At 38.3% G+C, this 23,252-nt stretch overlaps 1 protein-coding gene across 2 annotated transcripts in view; it reads left to right on the top strand.

Moving 5' to 3' along the window:
* The first annotated feature begins 8,968 nt into the window (after positions 1-8,968).
* The window catches only part of IYD (iodotyrosine deiodinase), a 16,006-nt gene continuing 1,722 nt past the window's right edge, over positions 8,969-23,252 (top strand). Inside the window, exons 1-5 of one of the 2 annotated variants that reach the window (XM_042886161.1) lie at positions 8,969-9,056; positions 9,361-9,582; positions 17,696-17,890; positions 19,891-20,050; positions 21,779-21,935. In XM_042886161.1, coding sequence (XP_042742095.1) covers positions 9,402-9,582; positions 17,696-17,890; positions 19,891-20,050; positions 21,779-21,935 — 693 coding nt within the window. In that variant the 5' untranslated portion in view covers positions 8,969-9,056; positions 9,361-9,401. Of the gene's footprint in view, positions 9,583-17,695; positions 17,891-19,890; positions 20,051-21,778; positions 21,936-23,252 lie in introns of both variants that reach the window. The other variant, XM_042886151.1, reaches the window with a different exon arrangement.

Genomic DNA, 23,252 nt, shown 5'->3' with positions numbered 1-23,252 from the left:
AAGCAATGTTTTTACTGTTCCACATTTTAAAAGGAGTAGAGGCTCTTAACCCTGTAAGAAAGCAACTATTTCGGATATGCTTTCTGAGATGCACAGTGTGCAAAGATGCAAACCTTATTTGCTTCATGCTGCTGATTACAATACAGTCAACTGATGTTGCTTGCAAATGGAATAAATTAATTTGCTTCTTAAATTCTATGTACTGTGCACAGAACAGTAAATTACCACATACAAGATTCCTAAATAGCTAAATGGATTGTTCCACTTATTTTGTGGAAGCATATTTCCTAAAAGATATTCTCTGAAAATTTACTGACCCTGAATTACCCGATGTCTTGTGTAAGAGACAGATGATCAAAGAGATTGTCTTCCTATCCACCTGAAATGCACTGAATGATAAAAGAGATCATATGTAATGATGAAGCTAGGGCATCCTATTTTATAGTTATGTCACTGGGACTTTGACTGTTATTCCACTTCAATGCCTTGGAGAAAATAAATGTGCTCATGTTTCTTACTTCTTGCAAACCAGACCTTGCATGTAGCATAAATGACTTCCCAGCTTTCAAGCATGATTTTACAGACTCAAAAGCTTAATATGAGTGTCTGCTTGGAGGAGGTAGTGCCCTGTAAACTGCTAATAGGAGTCAATGAATCCTGATTGATTCAGCAGGCAGAGAATATTTGATGTTTAAGATCATAAAATATTATGAGAAAATACATTAATTTTACTGTCTGCTGCCTGGAAAAAAAGGATGAATTTCATTAAAAGGAAGAATAAAAACTTGTTTTTCTGTATTATATAAAACCATAATGACATTGTATAGCTAACTGGAACTGACAGGAACAAGGCCACGATTCTTACTATCTTTAACCTTGCTGCAGCAACAACAGAATTTAGCTCAAATGGGTCATCTTACCCTGAACATCACTGCTTACTTATCCTATCAAGTTATGGGGTGAATGTGATGGGCAACTGGCAGCAGGAAAGGTGTTTCGCTGGTGCTATCCTGCTCCAAAGCCCTCTACCAGCATGCCAAAAAGCCCTGTGATGTCACCTTTGTCTGACTACTGGTACAGAAGAACATCAGTGAAAGGGTCAAGGTAATTCAAGTCTTTACCTTCTGAAGGGAATACCAATGTATTTTCATAGAACCTAGCTGTCAGCAGGAACCACTAATGTGAGAGGACCTGGTTTTAAGGAGAAGAGCATTTTGCACTGTCTGAGGCGTTTTGTGCCACTGTTGCCAGGATGATGGGACAACTGGACCAGTGCTTGAATTTGTCCCTGTGGCATCTGTTCAGAACTTTCTCACACAGCTTTGCTGGGCAATTGAATCCCTATGCCTTCTCTACTGGGAACAGTGCAGGGCCAAAACTGGAAGGGACAGTGCTGTACAGAATGTCTAGACTGTTAAATGGTTAACAGCAGAGCTCTTGTTGAGATTAAGTCACAGCAGCAGCATAATGCTGGCTCTGTCCTCATCTGACACTTCCCTGCTGCTCGAAAGGAACCGCTGGGGAAATATGCTTTCACAGGTTGTTGGCTGCACATCCACATCCCTCAGAGCCTTGTGTGATGAGGAATGAGTTGAGGAATAGGGAATAAATAACCAAGTGCTGGTCACATACATGCTCTGTTTTTGCTGTCAGCACAACCCTAAAGGCAGCTGGCACTTGGTGTGAGGTAAAGCTACTTGGGGGTCACCTCAATTAACAGCAGGGCTAGGATAGGGCCTTGCCTGGCTTCACAGATAAAGCTCAGCTACTTTTTCATTTACTGAGAGGAACCTGACTAAAATGAGTAATTGGGCTCTTAAGCTACAAAAATCCTCTGGCAAACTGCTGAAGCAAAATCCTCGCTGTGTGTCCCTGATGGCAGCGTGCTATGTGCTGACAGACTGTCTTGTGGTTAGCAGGAACAGGGGAAGTCCATAGCATAGGAAAAGCAGTATATAGTTCCTAATTCTTCTTTAATTTTGGAGTGAAATTACACTGAAAAGCAAATGGTCATGGTCAGTATTGAAAAATGAGCTTATTTGTCTTTTTGGATGCAGAGACGTTTTTGGCATTGATTAAGTGTAATGGACTGCAGTGCATGGATTTCAAGGTAAGAAATGATTGATCTCTAGTGGGGAGATGCTTGGTTTTAGGGCAGCACCCTGGTGACCTATGAAACAGCATCAGCAATAAATGCAAAGCTGTCCCAAACTCAACCTGCTGTAGAATAAAGAGGAGCCCTGTTGTTGCAAAACAATCTGGTAGCATCAAAGACTCAGCAGCTCAGCCTGTCACTGTGTCAGTTAGTAGCAACAGAGGCCACAGCAGTGTGGCAAGCTGAGGGTAATTGTGCTGGCAGAATGCCTGGATCTCTGAGTTTACACATTAATAAGCTATGTCATATTTTTTAGAAATACCCATTCACAAATTTTAAAGTAAAATAACCTCTATGGAGTCTTGAGTCTCCATTCGTACCAGTGGTTACAGCCATAATGCATCTGTGGTGGGGCAAGGCTCTGAACATGGTGTTTTCCAGATCTTACAGAACAGTCACAATTTCCTTTTTTCCTCTAATGCCAAGAACCACATTCCAATTTTTGAAGTAACAGGAGTTTTTTTCAGTTTTCATTCAGAAAGTAGCTCTTATCCCTGGAGGTATTTAAGTAATAGGTGGGCAGACACAGCACTGAGAAACTTGGTTCAGTGATGGTACTTTATACATCAGGTTGATGGCTGGACTTGATGACCTGAAAAGTCTTTTCCATCTGGATGATACTGTGGTTCTTTTCGAAAGGCTCTTGTGGCTTGAGGTTTTATGTTGTTTTACTGAGACAGCAAAGGAAAGTGCAACACAGTGGGAAGCAGAGAGGATTTTGCCTATTTAATTAGAGGATGAACTCTTCAAAGACTTTTAGATCCCAAAGATCCCAAGGAAAGAAAAAAAAGCAGCTGAACCCATTTCCAGGCACAAATCATTGATTAGTGTAACAGCAAACTTCAAACTGTTTACTTGTACCACAGAGTTGTATTTTTCAAACAGTCCACTATCATCCAGTTTCAGAGAGCAATGAAGTGTATGCTTTGAATGAATGGTCTGAACAATTATGGGGTTTTGGGCTAAGTGTTACTGCGAGATATACTGCCTTTCTGCAGACTAGGAAGAGAAAGCAGCAGATTCTTTCCCCAGGAGAAAAAAGGGTAAATATTAGTTACTCTTTGGCAACTTGGCATGTGGTGGCACTGCAGCCCAAGAAGAGCAATTTGCTGGTTAGCTGCTGTCACAGGTTATGAAATAAATGTTCGTGCATTGGGTAAAAGCAGCATTAGAGAACAAGAAGTCTTAGATCAGTGATTGGGGGATATTTTTTCCTGGCCCTATGGCAAAGGGAGAAAATCTCTTTGTCAGGTTCTTTTTGGCAGTGCTTTAAGTTGTGTATAGGCTTGGGAATTATCTTTGGTAGGCTGACTCAGGTTGTGAAGAGGTCAGTATACTGGGTCCCTCAGCACTCTGGTCCCATCAGGGCCCCTGTTGAGCATGCTGACCTGAACACCCAGCTATCCCACTCTCACAAATACCAAGGTACTTCACACTATCCAACACTCTAAATATGTCACCCATGTTGCCTGACTGCCTGAGGTTCACTGGTCTGTATCTGTTCTGATCTAGACTGCGTGTGTAGGAGCATGGCCACATTCACTTCCAACCTTTGCTCTATGAGCAACAAATACTGGAGCAAAGCAGAGGGAAGCATTGGATTAGCATCATCCTTTATGCAGCTGAACCAGAGTCGCAGCTAATGTCGGGCCATTGGTGCTACTGATCATATGGTAGGAAGGGTTTTGTTTGGAGGTATTTCTAGGGTGGCTAGTCCACAGTTCATTTGGAACTGCAAACTGAAAGGTGAGAGATGTTGAACAGAGAAGTGGCTGCAAATGATTTCTGTGGTGAGGACGGCACTTCAGCCATGTGATAGATTTCCTCAGAAGGCTAGAAGAAGGCTAAAGAAATTGAAACTATTATTCAAAGCATTTAAAGAAGAAAAAAAATCCACCACCACCAACTAAAAAACCCCTTTGAACATTGCTGTTTATAATTACATAGGAATTGAAGGCTTTCTTCTCCTTCATAGCTAGAAAGTGCTTTCCTAGATGAAGTTTTTAGAGGCTCAGATGTAATCAGCTAAGGAACTCTTCAAACAAGCTTGCTATGTTTTGATTTGGTGCAAATAAGAAGCAAAGTAATAGAAATAGCTATTCCAAAAATAGCTAGGGCTTTGAAATGCTGATTTTAAGTGCTGCATGCTGCCATTTGGCTGTCCCATCATAATAATATGGAACGAAAGACAATTTCCCTCACTATAAGCACTCAGAAAAATACTTACAAACAAATGGAAATAAAAAAATCCGTCTATGTTTTTTCTATTTTTTTTCCTTATATATTTTTTCCTGTATTTCTTCTTTATATCAAAATGACAATAGCAATATTTCTTATGTCAGCTACAAAGGATCCAGTTAACAATTTCCTACCACTAATAGTTATTGAATTTACATTACCATTTGAAAAGTCTGCTCATGTAGGGCGCTGCTATAAATTCACTGTAAACACTCATTCTCCTGCACTGTGAACTGATGATGAGAGGAGGTCTGGGATGATGCCTGTGTTGCAATCAGAGGTGCAAGCAGAGCATGTGCAAGTGTACTAGTGTCAACGTGGATCTACATGTCTGGGGATGAAGGCTGGAGAGCAGTAGCGGCAGGGGAGCCAGCGTGGGGAGCTGCTTGAATCTTGGGTAAGCTGCTACCTGAAGCCTTTGGCATTGTTATAATTACATGGCTCTGACAATAGAACTGGTTCAGGCCTATATACATGCTCATCTGTATCTACATACATGCTTCTGCCACACACCTAGCATCTGCCTTTTTAACTTATGTCTCATTACTTTGACACTGCCTTTCCCTCTTTGGCCCAATATACAGAGGTTTCATTTGATTGGATCTTTTAGCTGGAATCAGTCATTCTCAACTTACCAGCTATAGAGAGATGGGCACTGACATCCCCTTCCTTGCCCTTAAACATTCCTACTCTGAAGAGGCTGTAGCAGCTTGTATTAGGATGTGCACTCCCACCTGCTAAATGGCTACTCATAGTTTATGTATTTTGTCTGTGCTAGATGGAATGACCCATATGCATAGCCCTTTAATTATTCTTGCTTTTCCCTGTGGTCTTGTATCAAGCAAGAGTAAGGGGCCAGTCTGCATGTGGGCCACATGTTGGACATACATGATTTAAGTTATTTTTTGAAATCACAAATATTTTTAGGACTGCTATTGTTCCCTTAGATATGAGTAATGGTTTATCTGGTAACATGGATCCTAATAAATGGACTTTTTTTTTTTAGAAATGTATTAATGAATCATATAATCTACTGTTCGGTTATTTCTTCTGCCCTGCAATTGAAGGGCGCTATACTGAGAAAAAAAGGAAAGAATTACTCTATTGCACTGTTGTCTCGTGCTTTCATTGCTATGGGATGTAATTGCATTATCTTCTGTACTGTTAGATTTCAAAAAGCTAGTTCATAAGCAGTAATAACATTTGTGGCAATCCGAGCTAAGTTAATGAAAAAGATAATCAAATCTAATGCTACAGGGCATGATATCTGATATCTCTAGGGGGTCATGAAGAGATCACGCAGCTGACTCAGGGAAGGGAAGGAGGCATTTGCATGGGGGAGTGCAGAAGAGGAAAGAGACAGCAGAAGACTGAGGGTCACCTTGTTCAGAAGAGCTGTGAGCTGGTCGCTGATGGAGGCAGGAGGGTATGCACTAGACGTATCACAAGGATGAAGATGCTTATCAAGCTAATGATATTTTTAGTAATGCCAATGGTGAGGTATAAGTTTCAGCTGATCCAGACATTTGTCTCTATGTGTTGATTGGGAAATTGGATTAAGTATTCTGTGTGTGCTTTTGCCTTGCCTGTACACACTGAGTTGGTGGCTGATCACAGGTGTCATTTGAATAAGATTTTTTTGTTTGTTTCTTTGTAAACCTCAACTTCATGCTGGAACTCACTTCAGTGACTGATACCAATGGATAAATCTTTGCATATCTAAGACAGTTCCCAGTGGCCGTGTTTTCCTGCTTGTAATTATGTTTGCAGCAAGTTGTCCATGCGGACACTCACTGCCACATTTTGTTGTGTCATTTGATGGTCCCAACAAAAGCATGAGCACTGACCAGTATCAGAAATAGTGCACATTTTCCTTCTATGTGTGCAACTAATGAAGTTCAGCAAGACAGGCATGACACGGTAATTCACTGATCAATTATCCACTGATAATTTGAGCACTGTTATTGTCTTTTGCCTGTGTGAGATGGAAGGGCCTGTATTCATACAAGAATTCAACAACAGTCTTTTCCTAGCCTCATAATAATGCCCTAAAGCTCTCCAGAGCAGGATGAGAGGGATATGCTGAGATCACAGTAGTGATGGAAAGAAACAGGAGATGTATTCAAAGGAGATGCAGAGCTGTGGAACTCAGAGCTCGTGTCCGAGTGCAGAAAAGTGTCTTTTCTCCCACTCAGTGCAGTTACAGCAGGATGGTGAAATAGCAGTCAGTCAGTCCCACTACCCTCAGAAGCAGAGTCACAACAGCTTAGAACAGAGCTAATGCACCGCACTACCATGCACGTGTATCCTTGCAGCCTATGAATAACATTTGCTCTTAACACATATTTACTTTGAAAAAAATGAAGGGCTATATTTGATACTTGCATACATTCATTTCTCCAGAACAACAACTAAGCACAGAATTCAGTAGGAAATATGTAAAAAAGAGTGTTTGGTCCAAAAGCTCTTTTATGAAGATCTGTATCTTTTAAGAATGTTGATAATGATTTCATGCACTAACATTTTGGTTCTTTGGTGTTTACAATATTTATTGAATTCTTCTGTCTCCTTTCTAAGCTTGTCAGAAAAGCTTAATTTGTAGGTGTAGGAGTATTTGCAGTGTTTCTCCTGACTATTTTGAAAATCACAAATAAAATATCCAGCTGCTAGGCTTTAGATCTTACCATAAAAAGGAAGAAATAATGGCAGTAAATTTGCTTGCACTTACCATGATAACAATCATGTAAAGCATGGATTGAAGAAAATCCAGCAGTGAGTTTAGAAAAACTGATTAAAATCTACTATATACAAATTGACTGTGTCCACCCACCACTCCCACAGTTCCTCAGATTATCACCGTGTTTATATTTTAAGTGTCTGCAGCATGGAGTTATTGAAACTATATCAGATTTTAATAAAACAAGGTATTGTGGGATTTCTGTGGGGCTGAAGTTCGAGTTAAGAGACTTGAATATGTAACGCCAAATACAGACTTTGTCTGAGTTAATACCAAATGGAATTTTATTTAGTTTTCTTTCTTTCTCTCCTTTACAAAAGAAAAATTAATATCTCATCACCTCTAAGAAAGTGAAAGTTATTCTGGAAGAGTGAGAGATTGCACGGTTCCCAGCACTGCAAATAGAAGTAGTTGTTTTAAACAATAGAATTCAACCTGCCTTATTGCTTCTCTCTCTCTCTCTTTCTGCGTGGACCTGTCTCTGCAGGATGGATTCTCAGCTGCTAAGCATCCAGGTGCTAATTTATATGTATGTGAATATTCAAGGTTAACAAGAATATGTTCCCCATAGGAGAAATAGTCTGTGCCATTCAGATTACATTTCTCTTTCCCTCTCTGCCATAGAATGGGCTGTCAAAAAGGTGTCTGATGTAACTGTAGGCCTCTTTCTACTCACACAAACAATTTTGATATTTCCAGTTGGTAGCAGGTGATGTATTTCTTCCTTGACTGGATGGCCAGCAGGGAGAACAAATGAAATTAAATATCTAAATTAAGGAAATAGAGGATAAATTTAACTCTTTTTTTCCTACATGATTGTAGTTGTCCCTTGTATTCCTGTAAAGGATGAGTTTTTTAATTAATTATTATTTTACAGGAAATCAGGCATCAAGACCCAACCATATGACCCAGGTCATATCTGGACTGGAGACTGGAAAAGAAGACTAATAGCTCAGGTTTTCAAGTAGGTTGCCCTCATAACCAGAGGCAGATGCCTGTCTATCACCAGTTTTACTGGATTAGATTAGCAACATAAGCACAATTTTTCTTTATTTCATCTCTGATGGAATTATGCACTCATCTGGAGGGTTAGGCAGGGAGGTCGCCCTAGGCAGGGCTTGCAGCACCTCTCAGAAAGGCACGCTGAGCATGGGGACGCGTCTCTATAGACTGCTCTCACTTCTCCTGCATGGGCTTATCCAAAATACAGTTTAACATACAGAGACTTCAAAGCTGGCCCTGTGCAATGTGAGATAAGCTTTGGCAGGGCTGATGCTTATCTGTCGCTACTTTTAGCTGATAGGTGCTGGTAACTGTGTGCAGTCAGTTCCTGCACTCTGCTCTCCATTGCCACCTGACCTTTTATTATGCAGCATGGCCCAGCAGTCCCAGATAAAGATTTTAATTCCATGCTGCTGTGTTGTTTCAGTTCCCAAGCAGCTGACTGAGTTAAAAATGGGTTAGACATTGACCATTCTTGGATTAGACCAGGGTCCTATTGCTTTTTAATCTTTTGATAAGATAACTGAGTCATGGTTTTAAAACTCACCACAGCATAGATTTCCAGCCTTCAGATCATTCTTACTTTTATTCCCTGAATTCTTCTTTTTTTTCTTTTTTTTTTTTTTTCCCCAGGCCACCCAGAATGAATACAGGATTCTGTGGACAATCTAATTCATACTTCATGTTGAAGTAATGCTACCACTTCACTTATCTTTTATATCAACCTGTTTACACACTGAGGGTGGCACTGCAAGCCTGTGTTTGCTTGGTGATACTCTGATTTCCTGGGAACCGTGTAATATTACTAAGTATTCTGAGTTAAACATTGAAGAGATGTCATCAGTTTCTAAAAGTCACATTCCTGCTTGGCTCTTTCTCATACTTGTTACAAGCAAGATTACTAGGATCACTGTAACTGAAAAAGTAAGGGGAAGGAGCATTTTGCCTCAGGCTAGGATTTTGAAAGATCTCTTTATTTATTTTGCATGTCAGCATTTATGTGTTAGTACATGGTCAGTGCCTCTGCTAGTTGTTTGTAAGCAGTTTGTTACTTTTTTACTTCAAAATAGCTAAATCTGGGCCTGCTTAACCACAGAACATCACAGAGCAGACTGTAGGGGCAGCGGCTGAAAAGCAGAAGTGAGATAGGGTCGAGGAGTGAACCTTGGGTCCACCCCTTTCTGCTCACACCCGTTCTGTGCTTTCCATTTCATCTTTTCTTTTTCAGAAGAGAAACTTGAACTTGGAAGTCTCCACATTTCTGTAGTCATGACATTATTTTCCTCCTTAACCCCAGTCTTTATAGCAATTATATGTGTTTTGATTGGGGTAATACTGAAGAAGACTAAAAGAGAGAAGGAAAAAGGTGACACTAGAAGTAAGCCCATACCTCGTCCATGGGTGGATGAAGATCTAAGAGATGGCACTGATCACCACTTAGTGGAAGAAGGTAAGAAAAATCTTTTACAAATGAGCAATTTTATTGCTTGAATTTGGTCTGCTAATATGAATAGAGATGCAAACTTCTGGACTTCTTCACTTTGATAGAAATGCATAGTGCTATGCTGCACTATGCTTGTCAACTTGATGGAACAAGGTTATTCTTATGTCCTGTCCCTCTTGGTGACGGACGGGTCAGGGCGCAAAAAGAAAATGTATTTTCGAAGTTTGTTGTATGCCCCATGATCAGCAGATCTCAGATCTAAGAGGGATTCTGTGGGAAATGTAGGAAAGAAAGGGGATATTGTTAAAATTTTTTCCTAGGATGGGGAACTCTGGAAGGAGAGAGAGCTTCTGTCTGTAGGCTGACTTGGTAGACACCTCATCTAGCTTTACCTACATGAGCTATGTGGTACAGTCTGTATTTGATCTCAACACCCTCAGAAAAAAAAGGAAATAATTTTGTTACAGTTATGAATGTCTGTAAGAATTTTAGCTGGTTTAGAGTGGGGATCGTTTTGGAGCTATGTTGAGTTATATTTTTAAGAACAGTAGTAGTAGTGATGACGCTCATCTCTATTCACTCCACAGCATATTTGAAGCTGCAAATAGAATGCCTTTTCTTGCAGTAGTGGTTCCCAATTCTCATCTTGGATGAAAGTATGAGCATAAGATATACCTTTCCTTCTTTTTTGCTTCTTCATTATCTTCCATAATCTCCTTTCATTTCTTCATGGTATAAAAATCTACGCAGTTCTGTTCCTATGAAGTTTTTAAACTTAAAATTAATACAGCTTATTCACTCATGCTGGTTTCAAAAGCTTTTTTTTTTTTTTTTTTTTTCCTGTCTCTCTCCCATAATGACACATTAATGTAGTCATTTTCTTGGATTCTTGTATCTCGTATTGTTTTCTGTACATACAACTATTTCTGAGAACCATTATTTCTCTCTGTTTCTCAATGTTCAGCATAGTTTGAGACAGTATTCTGTATCAGTTTCCAGAAATAGTTGATACTTAGAACCTTTTAAACCATGTTGACAACTTCCCAAATACACAACATTTACTTAAAAGTTAGTTCAAATGTCATGCCTTCCTTTCTACAGTGCAAAAGAAATCCTATACAAAACTATCCTGTTTTTCCCTTTTCTAATGGCTTACCAGTTTAGTTAAACTATTGCAAATTAAAATTCCTGTGGGTAGTTCAAGTGAAAATTCTATGAGTTATCACTGTGACATCTATGACTACAGGTTTTTGTATCAGTTTAAAAATGTAGATCTCCTGAATAAACAAATCTATTAGCCCTTAATGAGGACCTTCTCTGCTATAGCTCCATATACAAAATGTTATTTTTTTTATTGTTAGTTTTTTCTATCTTTAATGCAGTTGCTAAATTCAAAATTGTACTAAGTTATAAAGTGCTTACAAAGATTCATAGGTAGGTACACCTCTATGCCATTGCTAAAAGGAGATTGTATGTAAAACCAATGTACCAGGCAATGCAACATTAAATTAGACTTTCTTGTTCTACTGTTTTAACAAGAAGTAATCATCTTTCCCTTAATGCCATGTGATTTAAAGCCAAGATATTCGCAAAACAGACAGGTCTTTTATCTCCAGATAAAATAAAGTAATTGCACCATGCTTGATGAAGGTTTTTCTCAGCAGGAAAAAGCCCAGACTGAGTAAGAAGAGCGTACGATCATCTCGGAAGGGATCTGTAATCCAGCTAATGCCATAATAAATGATCAAACATATTCACCGTTTGTCAGTGTAAAAACTTTCACTGACCACAGCAGCTGCTAAAATGGAAACATGGAATGTAAACAGATGTTTTTTTTCTGAACAGTGGAGAGTATTTTACCTGTCATGAAAATTCCACTATTTCACTAATGTTTCTTTATTAGAAAAACTCGCTTATACTTCAGTGTCTCAAGTTGGCTTGTGCTTAAAGAGGTAGCTCCTCTGGAGAGAATTTGAAGTAGACGAGATGAAGCATTTTTAAGTTGTTGTCTAAAACTGGAACCCAAGGCTGCTTTAAGTAAACAAGCTGAATTTTGTACAGCCTTCTAATGGGAAAATGCAGCTTAATACCAAATTTTTTGATACTTGGCCATGACCAAAGGGCACTTTATCAATGGAATGAAGAAGCCTAATACTGTGCAGCCCTTGTACATTTCTGAAACACTTCAAGGGGCAGGTTGCATGCTGCACCTTCTTAGAAGATCACTGAACTTGCTCAGGCATTACTAGCATTGTAAACCTTTGTTCAAGTGGCACCAGCAGGGGATGTTTCCCCTCAGAGGGCAAACTTTCAGGCACTGGAGCATTAGATGTAATTAGCTGATCTGCTTGGACAGACTCAGTAGAGCCACTTAATGGAAGTGAACGGCAGAAGAGAGAGTCACAGGTGCTCCCAAGCCTGTCTTTGTTATGCTTTCAGCTACTGAAGAGAAAGATATTTCTCAGAGCAGCTAGAAACACAGTTCCTTGGTTAAGCAGCAAGCATTCAGTCAGTAGGTTATTAGTTGGAAATACTTCAGGTTTGTTTGCATGTCCATATATTCTGTATCTTCTTCCTTCGTTTATGAGATCCAGAATGAAGGACAGTAATGCTGTGGATTGGTACAAAAGGTCTGTATGTGTGGCTGTATCTTGTACTAGGTCTTGTCTAATCACCAATTAGACATAGATTAAAAACACGTTTAAAAACATGTTTCTTCAGCCTTATCTTGATGCATGAGCCATGAGGGCTATCTCCTAGTGCAGGGCATCTGATTCTGAATGGTGGTACTGAGTCTCCCATGGCTTCAGTTTTACACAGTTGAATCTAGGTGTTTGCAAAGGCAACTTCTAGAAAATTATTCAGGGAGTCCTTACCTAGTTAGTTACTACAATACACCTGACTCAAATCAGGAACAAACAAGTCACTTTCTTGGTCATATTATTCAGATCAATAACCTTGATGGATAAGGTAAATGCAGAGCCAATTTACAGTGTTGTGGAAGATCAGAATGAATTTTATTTGCAACCTTATTATTTTGAGGATCAGCTGCAGAGATTATTAGCAAAAGGATTTTATTTTTGTGTATTTAATTATTTGGGCTTTTCTTGGTAATGTCTGTAAGAAATATAAAGCAATGTGCAAAGGCTTAAATATCTCATCTCAGACTTCAGTGCTTATTGCTTATGATATTTCTTATAACTGACCTCTCCCACTTTAGATATATTTCTCCTCTCCCTGAGTTCAAAAGTTCCCCATATCTTTCAATAATAATACTATTGACATGAGTGAGACAGTAGAAACTTAGTTTTCCAATTTAATGACAGTTCATTCTTTATGTCATTTAGAAACACAAGACTTACACGAACATCACACTTCATTGTGTTTATCTCTCTGCTGATACTCCAGTCTTTGTCATTAGCTGATTGAACTCAAAACCTGATCCCGTTTTCATCACTTGCTGGAATGTTGTTCTAGAACCTCATGCCATAGGTTAAAAATTCTCCCCTGCCTGATGTCTAACCTCTGTCTATACCCACTTTTTATCGTTCCATCCTTTTTTGTTTGTTCCTAGCATACTTTTCGCAGGACAGGTTCAAAACCCTCCTGTGGTTTATAAACAACAATCAGATTGCCTCACAGTTTTTTATTTACTAGATAAATCAGCATTTCTTCTCTTTATGAAACAGTTCATTTCTCTGAAGAACTTCAGAAGCCTTCTGTAACTGCATTATAGCTTGAGTTCACTTTCCCAATACCATGTTATTCTTTCTTCCTGTCTTGTCTCTCCCATTTGATGCTTCTGTTGGTTAAGATCTTTGATCAATCCTTGGGGTTTCCAGGCTCACCTTGCTAACAACTATTTATATTCCACAAGTAAGGCACTCCATCTCCTTCAGCTTACCATTAGCAACACATTCAGTTCAGGATTGGATTCATTAATGGGATTCCTATAGTGGCAGATTATGTAGCAGTCTGCCATCAGTCTTGCAAAGAAGCACAGGGTCATTTGTCCAGCACTTTAGAAATAAAAGCCCACAGCCTTTCTTTGTACGCATGTAATTACATTTTATGTATCATATCAATTCATTGGAAAAGAGAACTGGAAGAGAAATTCTAGATGTAGGAAGCAATTCCTTGGAGGATAAACTGAAAGGGCTAGTTTGGAAAGCAAACGCTTCAGTCTAGACTGAAGTTACCGTTGATGTCTTTCAATGATCAGTGTCAGAATCAATCGTTAATATTACACTGTAGCCTTTCATAAAATCAAGGAGTGTACAAGTGAAATTTCTTAATGATATAAAATTGAGAGCCAGTAACACATAGAAATATCACTGTGGGCAAAATAAGTGGCCAGCAAAAATTAAACAAGTTTTACTCATGTGAATTTAAAATATTAGAAACTCATAGCAAATGTGTTTCCTTCAAACCAAGGCAAAATTTATTACATGATTTGTAGGCTGATTTTAAGTTTCCATGTGAAATTCTGAGAAGAACACAAACATCATTCTAAAATGTATCCAAAGGGCACGTCTATTATGAGATTTCACTTGGGATATCTAAGCCTGATGACTAGCAGAGATGTACAACAGAATAGAATTTATGGGAATATTGAGAGTGTCTAACAAGATAGTTGAGTGACTAGCAGGATGTCTGTTGTACATCAAATGAAAGAATACACATGCAAATAAACAAGACACATGTATTATATAATGTGACCTTACAAACAGGAATATGTCCAAACATAGCCATTAAAATATAGAGAGCGTGCACCAAACAGATGGTATCGATAATGTTTTTAGCTTAGCATATGGATAACATTAACTGCTAAGAATGAATGGTAAACTCATGGCAGAAAGGAATAAATAATAGCTTATTTATGTTTAAAAAAAATTTCTGGGTGAACTTTGATTTTGTGTGTCAGTTCTTTCATATCTAGGTTCTTCTCCTGCCTCAGCCATATTCTGATCTTAGTGCATTCCAGCATTTTTTTTTTTTTTGCTTGCAATTCTAAATTAGATATTCTAAATCAGAAATGGTGCTTCTCAAACATTCATTCTCACTAGTCATCTCACCCTCATCATGTGTTCAATATCTTTGAAAATATATGCCCTTTTTTTTTTTCCCCTGCCTTGTTACTATGCTGAACCATCTTGGCCATGGATTAGCTGCTTTTCTTCTACTTAGAAGGAAAAAATTCCAGGAAAAAAAAACTCAAAAAATTTAACTTTACCATTGATAATACTGCAAGTTTTATACTTTCTAACTTGCTTAACTTCTATTCTTAGCTGCCTGTACAACACTTACTTAATATTTTTATTCAACTAGTTACATCTGAGATGAATTTTATATCTCTGATATGAAGCAGTGCCAAATGCCTCTGATTCCTGATCCCTGACTTTTTCAGTCTGAGTTGTTTAACTTATTTTTTCTCAATCTTTTATTTTCCCAAAATTATAAACTTTTATTTCCTTAACTTGTCATGTAGACAATTAAATTGAATTAACTGATAATCTCAGTGCAGGGGCACTTTTTTTTTTTTTTTAAATGAAGTCCTACCCCCTCACTGAAACCAAAGCATCTCAAAAAGCTGCCCTTGTTTTAAATATATCGCTTTTATATTTCTTTCTGATCTGCCACATCAATTCTGTTTATGTTTCCTGAACGTGTCCAAGTGGATACTGCTATTGTTGCTTGATTCTTCTCTCCCTGTTCTGTCTTATTTTAAATGAGATATGATTCTGTGTCCCATACAGGCACTGACTGCTCTTCCAGTTTGCTGTCTTGACCTCTGCATTCAAATGTCCACAAGCAACATGCTCTTTGAATTAACTAAATCCTCTGATCAACTCTCTAACTACTCATCTATATAGATAATTTGATCTTTCTGTTCTTTGACATTCACAGCTGATCATTTACTCTACTTTCCTCTCCTCATGTTTCAAAATCAGGTATAGAGATTACACAAATTTCCTCCAGCATTAAACTCCTAGTTGACAAACCTCTTTTGTAAAGGTTTCAGTAGTTTATACTCCAGTTTCCATATCTCTGACCCGAAAGGATTTTTCATGATTTTGCAATAACAGTAGAAAAAGAGATGTTCAAGCAGGGCTTGGATAAGCTTAGGAGCCAAAGTTAGACTGTGAAGTTTCCACCACCAGGAATGAACGAACGAACGAATGAATGAATGAATGAATGAACGAACAAACAAACAAACAAGCAAACAAATAAAAGAAGGTACAGTGCATTGTATGTATGTTATTTCCTGTTTTCTGAACCTTGGTAAAATCTCATCATATGAAAGTAAATAATGAGAGCACATAGGAGCTATTAGGGCTAAGTTTTTATTGGACTATTTCTAAGTTATTATAGATAGACTAGAAGTATCCTATTCCTGTTTCTCAGTACACTCAACATTGTAAGCTTGGGAAATGAATAGGAATGGTCACTACAGCATATTGGTATAAGCATGAATAATATAGTTTGACTTGAAATTTTCACTGAGACACTAATCCAATGTATAAATTCAATATAGTTTTCTGGTCACATTTTTGCCTTATGATACACATGCACAGCCTTAGCTGATTTCAGAGTTTTTTATTATCATAAAGACAATATTTTTTTCCATTTAGAAACTCCTTATATAAGTGCCTGTAGATAAAATTGCAATGTGTGTCAGTCTGTGTTACTTTTAATTCTCAGTTCAGCAACGAGTATGTTGGTTACATCAGAAATACCTGCACACACAAGAAGTTTTTTGAGAAGCCAGCTGCAGGCAGCGATCCAGCTTTCAGGCCTGTAAGTCCTTCAAGAGGAGATTTTGGGATTTAAGATTCTCACAAAATAATTTTTACACCTGGTCTCCACTTCCCATTGCCCTGTAGCCATGTTCTTTCAGGCTTGACTGAGCATGCCTAAGACAGCTGTGAAATGCTAAAAGGAACAAACTTTCTGGGTGATTTATTTGTACATAAAAAGAAACATATGTTACTGGGGGGTTCAGAATCACTGTTTAGATTCAACATGTGCAACTGGATATATTGCATCCCCTTGCACAAGCTGAGCCACGCTTGTGAATATTTCATTGGTATTTATAAAATTAACAAAAATCATCCTGGTCTCTAAGACAACTACATACTACAAAAGCACAGAATTAGCTGCTGTTTGAATTTGCAATGGAGACTGCTATGATTTTGAAATGACAGCCTAATGACAACTGGAAAAGAACTGGAATATTTTTTCCTGACTCAGCCCTCTGTAGCAGATTGCTCAATACTATCGACTGGCAGAAATGCAAAATTTAAATGCTTTTAACTTCCATATTACAGAGGCAAAAAAATGCCACTGTTCACTCTAGGAACACAGAGGAGAAAAAATAGATTTCAGAGAGAGCAGAAGATGTATTTTATGGTGTTAAAAAAAGAAAGAATAACATCATTTCACTGAAATTAGGAATCATTCTGAGTTCTTAAATTAAAAGCAAGAAACACAATACCCTGCACCCTACTTATCCTAAGTATAAATGCCTATTACCCATTTCCCCTTTTGCTGAAAGTCCCATGAAACCAAAGAACTTAACCACAAAGTCCCATTTGCACATAGCCTATGAAACATGAACATAGGAAGAAGCTGACATTCAGCTCTTCAGAGGAAATCTTACACATCTTGATAGTTAAGTTCTCTTCTTAGCTTCAGCAATTTGATTGATTTTTTTCTTATTAGACTGCTTGGGAATGCATATGTGTGTTCAGATTTGCTTACTGAGAAAAGTGGGTTGAAAATCTGCCCACCTTTTCAATGTTGTTTCAGCTTATAGTACACTTTTACAGGAATGCTTGCAGACTGTAGAGCTGAAGGATGTAACTTATTCCTGGATCACAGTTCTACAGCCAGTTTTCTTCTGCCTCTTGGTATTTAAACAGTTTTTATGTTAGCTGGAACTTGGGATCAGTGAGTTGTGTCAACGGGAACCTCAGACTTTGGCTTTTCGATAGTGTAGAAGTGCAATGTATGTCAATACAGACCAAAGTGCATTATGACAGTAAATGTCAAAGACATCAGCATTCTCCAGCTGAAAAAAAAAAAAACCCAAACCCTAACCACTTTTATTTTCTTGCAGAGGTTGATGAAGAGTGGCAAGGACTTGATGAAAATGTTGCCCATGTGCCCTTCATTGCAGAGCGTTACTCTGAGGCTGAAATGATTAAAAGGTCCCGGTCTTTTTATGAGCTTCTTGATAAGAGGCGGTCTGTCAGGTTTCTCAGTGATGAGCCAGTCCCCAGGGAGGTTATTGATAATGTCATCAGAACGGCAGGTAGGTACTGCATTGTTCAAAGTCTGAAAAAAACCAACCTTCAGTATGGCTGTTCCACTGCGTAAAAGTGATATGAAGAATCCAAGGGAATTGGCACTTGGATTATAGTCTTCCTAGACTCATCTAAAGCCATAATGAGTTGACTCACTGACTGCTTGGAAATTAACCAGCTTCAATGACTGTATGTCAGGGATATGTTTGGAGCACTTCTTCTATAGTTTTAATGCACCTTAAAGGAGAAAAAGATTAAAAGTGTGAAAAAAAACTTCATTACTTTTGGAGATATTTTTAAATAAAATTTAAATATATTTCAGTGAAATATCTTTCAGATAGGAATACTGAAGTGTTTTCTCTCAAGAAATGTCAAACCATGTGTCCTTCATGTGCTTTCTAATTTCCTCATGTTATTTAACACATACACTTTTTGGTTGTTGTTTTTCCTCAGACAAATTTTTGATCTTGTCTCAGATGTGAGAAACATTTCAGATAACGTAAATGGTTAAGATTTATTTTTTTGTAAAAAAGTTTCCCTTAAAGAGCAAAAATAAAACTTTTCCAGTCTTTCCAGTATCAGTGCCATGGTCCTGTTGCATGACTGGGATGTATGCAGAGGACCTTGGTCATGGTTTGGCCGAGGATCAGATACGAATTTTCATTTTTTGGAGAACTCATGTGTTTCAAATCATCACTGTAATGTCCTCATCTAATCTCATCTCTGCTTTAGTAACACTGACTTCAGGCAGTAATGTGTCTGACACTCGTTATTTATCTTAATTCTGTGAACTTGCCACTATATTGTTAGTGCTGAACAATATTCATAAGCTACCTTAGAGGAAAGTTCAATAGACCTTAATGGGATTATTAATAAGGAGATTCTTAGCATTTGAGGTGCATTGTTTTCTCTTTAAAACTGTAATCAGCTTTGTTACTGCACTGTAACGAGACTCCATCTTCTTCTAATTGGCTGGGAGTCATTAGAACACTGAACATGTTTTAGCAAATGCAGCAAAGTGAACAAGCCTGGAGTACAGATGAAGTACTTTGTAACCCTGAAAGCTTTGGGCTGTGCAGAGGAAATGAAAACAGTGCAAAACATAAATGTCGTCAGTTCTTATCCAAACCTGAGGGAGAGATGAGGTTCTTGATACAAACACATTTTAATATAAAAGATAAATAGTTCAAGCTGCTTCTTATTCAGTGTTTCTCAAGCTGAATTCAGTGCTCACACGAGCAAATGTAGCAAGCATCTAAGAATTTCAAATATTTTTTAAGTGTTTATGTGGAGCTAGAGAGATGTGAACAGTGTTCTTTACCCTATTTCTCTGTGAGCTTGCACAGACGACTATATCCTTCAGCTACTGGCTTTCATCTGCTAGGCATTTAAAATATTCTCCAGTAGTGACAACGTGTAATGATCAGGGCTCAGTGAGCAAGTGGAGACTGAATACGTACATAGACCAGCTGTCTTTGGGACAACAAATGCAAACCTGCATGGTATATGGCAGGTGTCTGCATTGTGCAGTTCCTCTTATTTGTCAGCTAGTGACAGATTCCTGCGGGTGGTTAGACTCCTTTCCTTGAAAGCTATTAGCTTTGCCCTTCAGCTAAAACCATTTCTGAATTTGTTGCATATTCAGATGATGTGCTGCTTTGGGCGTAATAATTTGCATTAACATTACTGCATGCATATATTGCATCACAATATTGCCTTATCATAAAGAACCACAAATGAATTTTTACAAATCCTTGACTTTTCCTAACTGTTAAATGGCAATTTGAAAGGAGTAGCCTCAGTCACTGGATGGAATTTTACACTTACAAATGCAGAGGTTGTGTGCTAGAACATATCTCTGCCCTTTTCTCCCAATTCATCAGCTTTCTTTCCCATTGCTCTGATGATCAGTTGAAAGCCCAGAGGGAAGAGCTTATACCTCTCACTGCACCCTCTCTCCCAGAATTCTGCTAGCTGCCTCTTCATCTTTTCCCATTCTTATACTAAGGTACTTCACCCAGTGGAGCGCACACTGAGCCCTGGACCTTTGTGGTAGTGCAAGATCCAGATTTAAAACATAAGATTCGGGAGATTGTAGAAGAAGAAGAAGAAATAAACTACAAAAAAAGGATGGGAGATAGATGGGTCAATGACCTGAAGAGATTAAGGTATGAAAAGATGACTTGGTTAAGAGTGTTGGAGGGAGATGTATTTTGGTCTAGGAAAAACTATACTGAGAGTTTTATCCATGCTTTTCTTTTTGTATTTTGGCCTTCATTTTCAGTAAGAAAAAACAAATATGAAAATATTTTTTTAAACCTTTTTTTAAAGACTTTCTTTCAAATCCCTGTTCCTCAAGCTTCCCCCATTTTCTGGTGCTGCACAGAAGGGCAACTGTAAACATTTCCCACTTCCTGATGGCAGAGAAAGAAGAAAGATGAGGTCAGAGGCTGTCCCAGCCAGTGATCTATACTGTGATCCTTCTGCTAATTTTCAGCTGGGTTTCTTCCCAAACTCCTGTCTGAGGAAAGTTGAAGCTCCCTTCCCCCAGCATTTATTTTTTTTTAGTGTTAATTCTGGCTACACATTATGACTCTGTGCTTCAGTCTTACCAGAAAAAGGATGAAATAAGTGATTTGAATGTTCAGCATACCCTTCCCTGTTGTTTGCCTTTGTCTTGATTTTCAAGATAACAAAAATCTTATTGAAAGCACCATAGTCTAGAAAATTAAAATGATAAAAGAATCCTATCATGATTTCTTCTAGTATACTTTTCTTTTCCTTCCTCCTCTGTTTTTAGATATTTCTAAGATATAAGATTGGCAATAAAAACCTAAAAATATGCGTAGCTCCTTGGTGGCTGATCCATAAAATTCCCTTGAGTAAAAGTGATTACACGTTCTCCATCTTGAGACTTTTCCAAGCATTTGACTTTGCCATTTTTATTTTTCTATACAATCTCTATTGCCAGAAATTTTTCCAATTTTTTCCTGTTATTTGCCAAGGCATGAAGCCCTCATAGTTAGTAGGAATTTTGCATTTGGCTGTGGTAGTCCAAAGGCTAGACTTTATGCAAGTGTTGAATTTTGCAATATGTAATTTTTTGAAATGCCCTACAAAGTCTAAATGGCTTGATTAACTCTACACAATGGGAAGACATATAGTGAGTCTTGGCTTGTCAAATGAAGCATATGCACAAGCTTTACAGGGTTAATTTGTTCTCTTTCTTTCAGAGAACTATTATTTTTCAGGTGCTTATATGTTATGTAGACTACTAAAATGAAGTACTTTTTATGTTTTCAATGAGAGCAGTACAAAATAAACTTAAAAAAAAGAACAAAAAACAACAACCTACATCTGACATCATTTCTGTATGTATTCCCACTGTGACAAATTGGGAACCAAATAAATTCTAATAGGGCTGAAATATCCAGCAACAGGATAGCAACATTTGTTGTTACATTCAGGTTTATACCTTAGACCAAACAGTTCCGATCTTTTCTTCTAGCAGTTTTCCCTACAATCATAAAAATGTTGGCATTGATGACAACAGGTAGAGCTGCAGGTCTGCAAAATTTTGGGAATTAAACCATCTTAAGAACAAATGCTTGTGAGGCCAGTTCATAGATAAGACATCAAGACCTAGCTCCTATTTTTTGCCATTCTACTTTTCAGTTCTTCAGCTGAATGTGTTAAACCTCAGAACTCTATTCAGGCATTTTGCAGAAATGTTTCTGTTTAAGCTGATAATACTTAATCCTCTACAGAATATGTTTTAAGTTTTAGCCTACTGCTATAATTGTCATGTACCTTTACTGGACCTTTGCAGATAGCAAATGTGACTGACGGGAAAGTGAAAGAGTTGCAAAATAAATGTCTTAAATATTCCTTTGCAGAACAAACTGGATCAAAGAATACTTGGACACTGCCCCCTATCTGATCCTTATTTTCAAGCAGGTGTATGGGAGGCTTCCAAATGGCAAAAAGAAGACCCACTACTACAATGAAATCAGTGTATCTATTGCCTGTGGTATGCTGCTTGCTGCCCTGCAGGTATGTTGACAGAATTGGCACACTGAGAAGTCACTGTATCGGTTTCAATTACATATCAAAAGTGTTCTGCCAAAATAAGGGTGGAACCCAATTCAATTTTTAACATTCAGTCCTCCAGACTGTCCAAATCCTGGCAGTACATCTTAATTTTGAGTTTTAAAGTTACTCTGCATAGGCCCTTGTCTGTGCTGATTCCTATTGTCAGTACTGCTTAAGAAGAAGAAAAATGCAATGCAACTCACTTTTAGAGTTGTCACTGTCCTCTTATCACAGGCTTTAGCATCTGTGGTTTCTGCCTTATGTAGTTTCTGCTTTATGTTGACAGGGATGACAAAGGTCTGTAGGTTACCAAAGTATGGCTGTACAGCACCACATTTTCAGTAACCTCTAAAAAATGACTTGACCCTGAATCGATTTAGTTCACAATGCTGGAAAAAAGTATCAGGGACATATTTTACCGAACAGACTGTACTATTTCAATCAGTCTTTCTGAGACATTTCTGAAAATGTACTGATTTCTAAAGCTCAGCATGCTTGACACCAACCAGTCGGATTTTCTCTGTGGTTTCTCAGTGCTCACTTCTGCTTGATGTATCTGATGTACTCACACAAGTACTTAAATAATGAAGATATTCTGATTGTTAGCTTGTACTGTCAGCAGGATAACTGCAAGCTGACACCTCTTATATTAGGCCAGTTCCCTACTGGGAACTGCCATTTCTCCTCCATTCTGTTTTGAGTGATGTTTCCCTGCCTGAATTGCTGTTCCTTAGGAGAATCTTCAGGATGGGATGTCTGAGAAGAGGGCGATGCAGATGCACATCACTGGGGGTATTGCTATTCTGCAGCTGCACGGGAGTGTCTATTTTCTCCCCATAGAGCTGACAGCAAAGGGGATGCACAAGGAATAGAGCAGAACAAGCGCTATGTCACAGGAGCCTAAATTAGTAGATATAGGAGTGACAAAACTCCACTTTCTGCCAGCTCACCATCAGGTGGGACTTCTGAGACTCCCTACCCACTGTTAGGCTCCTTAGTGCTATCTCTTCCCCAGCTCTTAGAAGTTAATTGACAACACTAAATGGCACAGTGCCATGGACTACTGTTAGCTTTTCTCCTCTTCAGAAGATCATAGAATATGAGAGTCACTTTGCCTGAGCATGTCTTAGTGTCTGCCTTTTGTATCTCAAAGCCAACCAACATGCTTTGCATTACATGCAGGAAGAGATTGAAATGCACGTGCGCTATGTTCAAGAAGCACCTCAGCTGTGTGGTAATGATTTTTGGATAGTGTCAGCTCTTTCTTATTTGTCAGAT

This window comes from Lagopus leucura, unplaced genomic scaffold (genome assembly GCF_019238085.1).
Source record: "Lagopus leucura isolate 7727_CA_CO unplaced genomic scaffold, USGS_WTPT01 Super-Scaffold_73, whole genome shotgun sequence".
NCBI classification, from domain to species: domain Eukaryota; kingdom Metazoa; phylum Chordata; class Aves; order Galliformes; family Phasianidae; genus Lagopus; species Lagopus leucura.
This window is presented reverse-complemented; position numbering and strand designations above follow the sequence as displayed.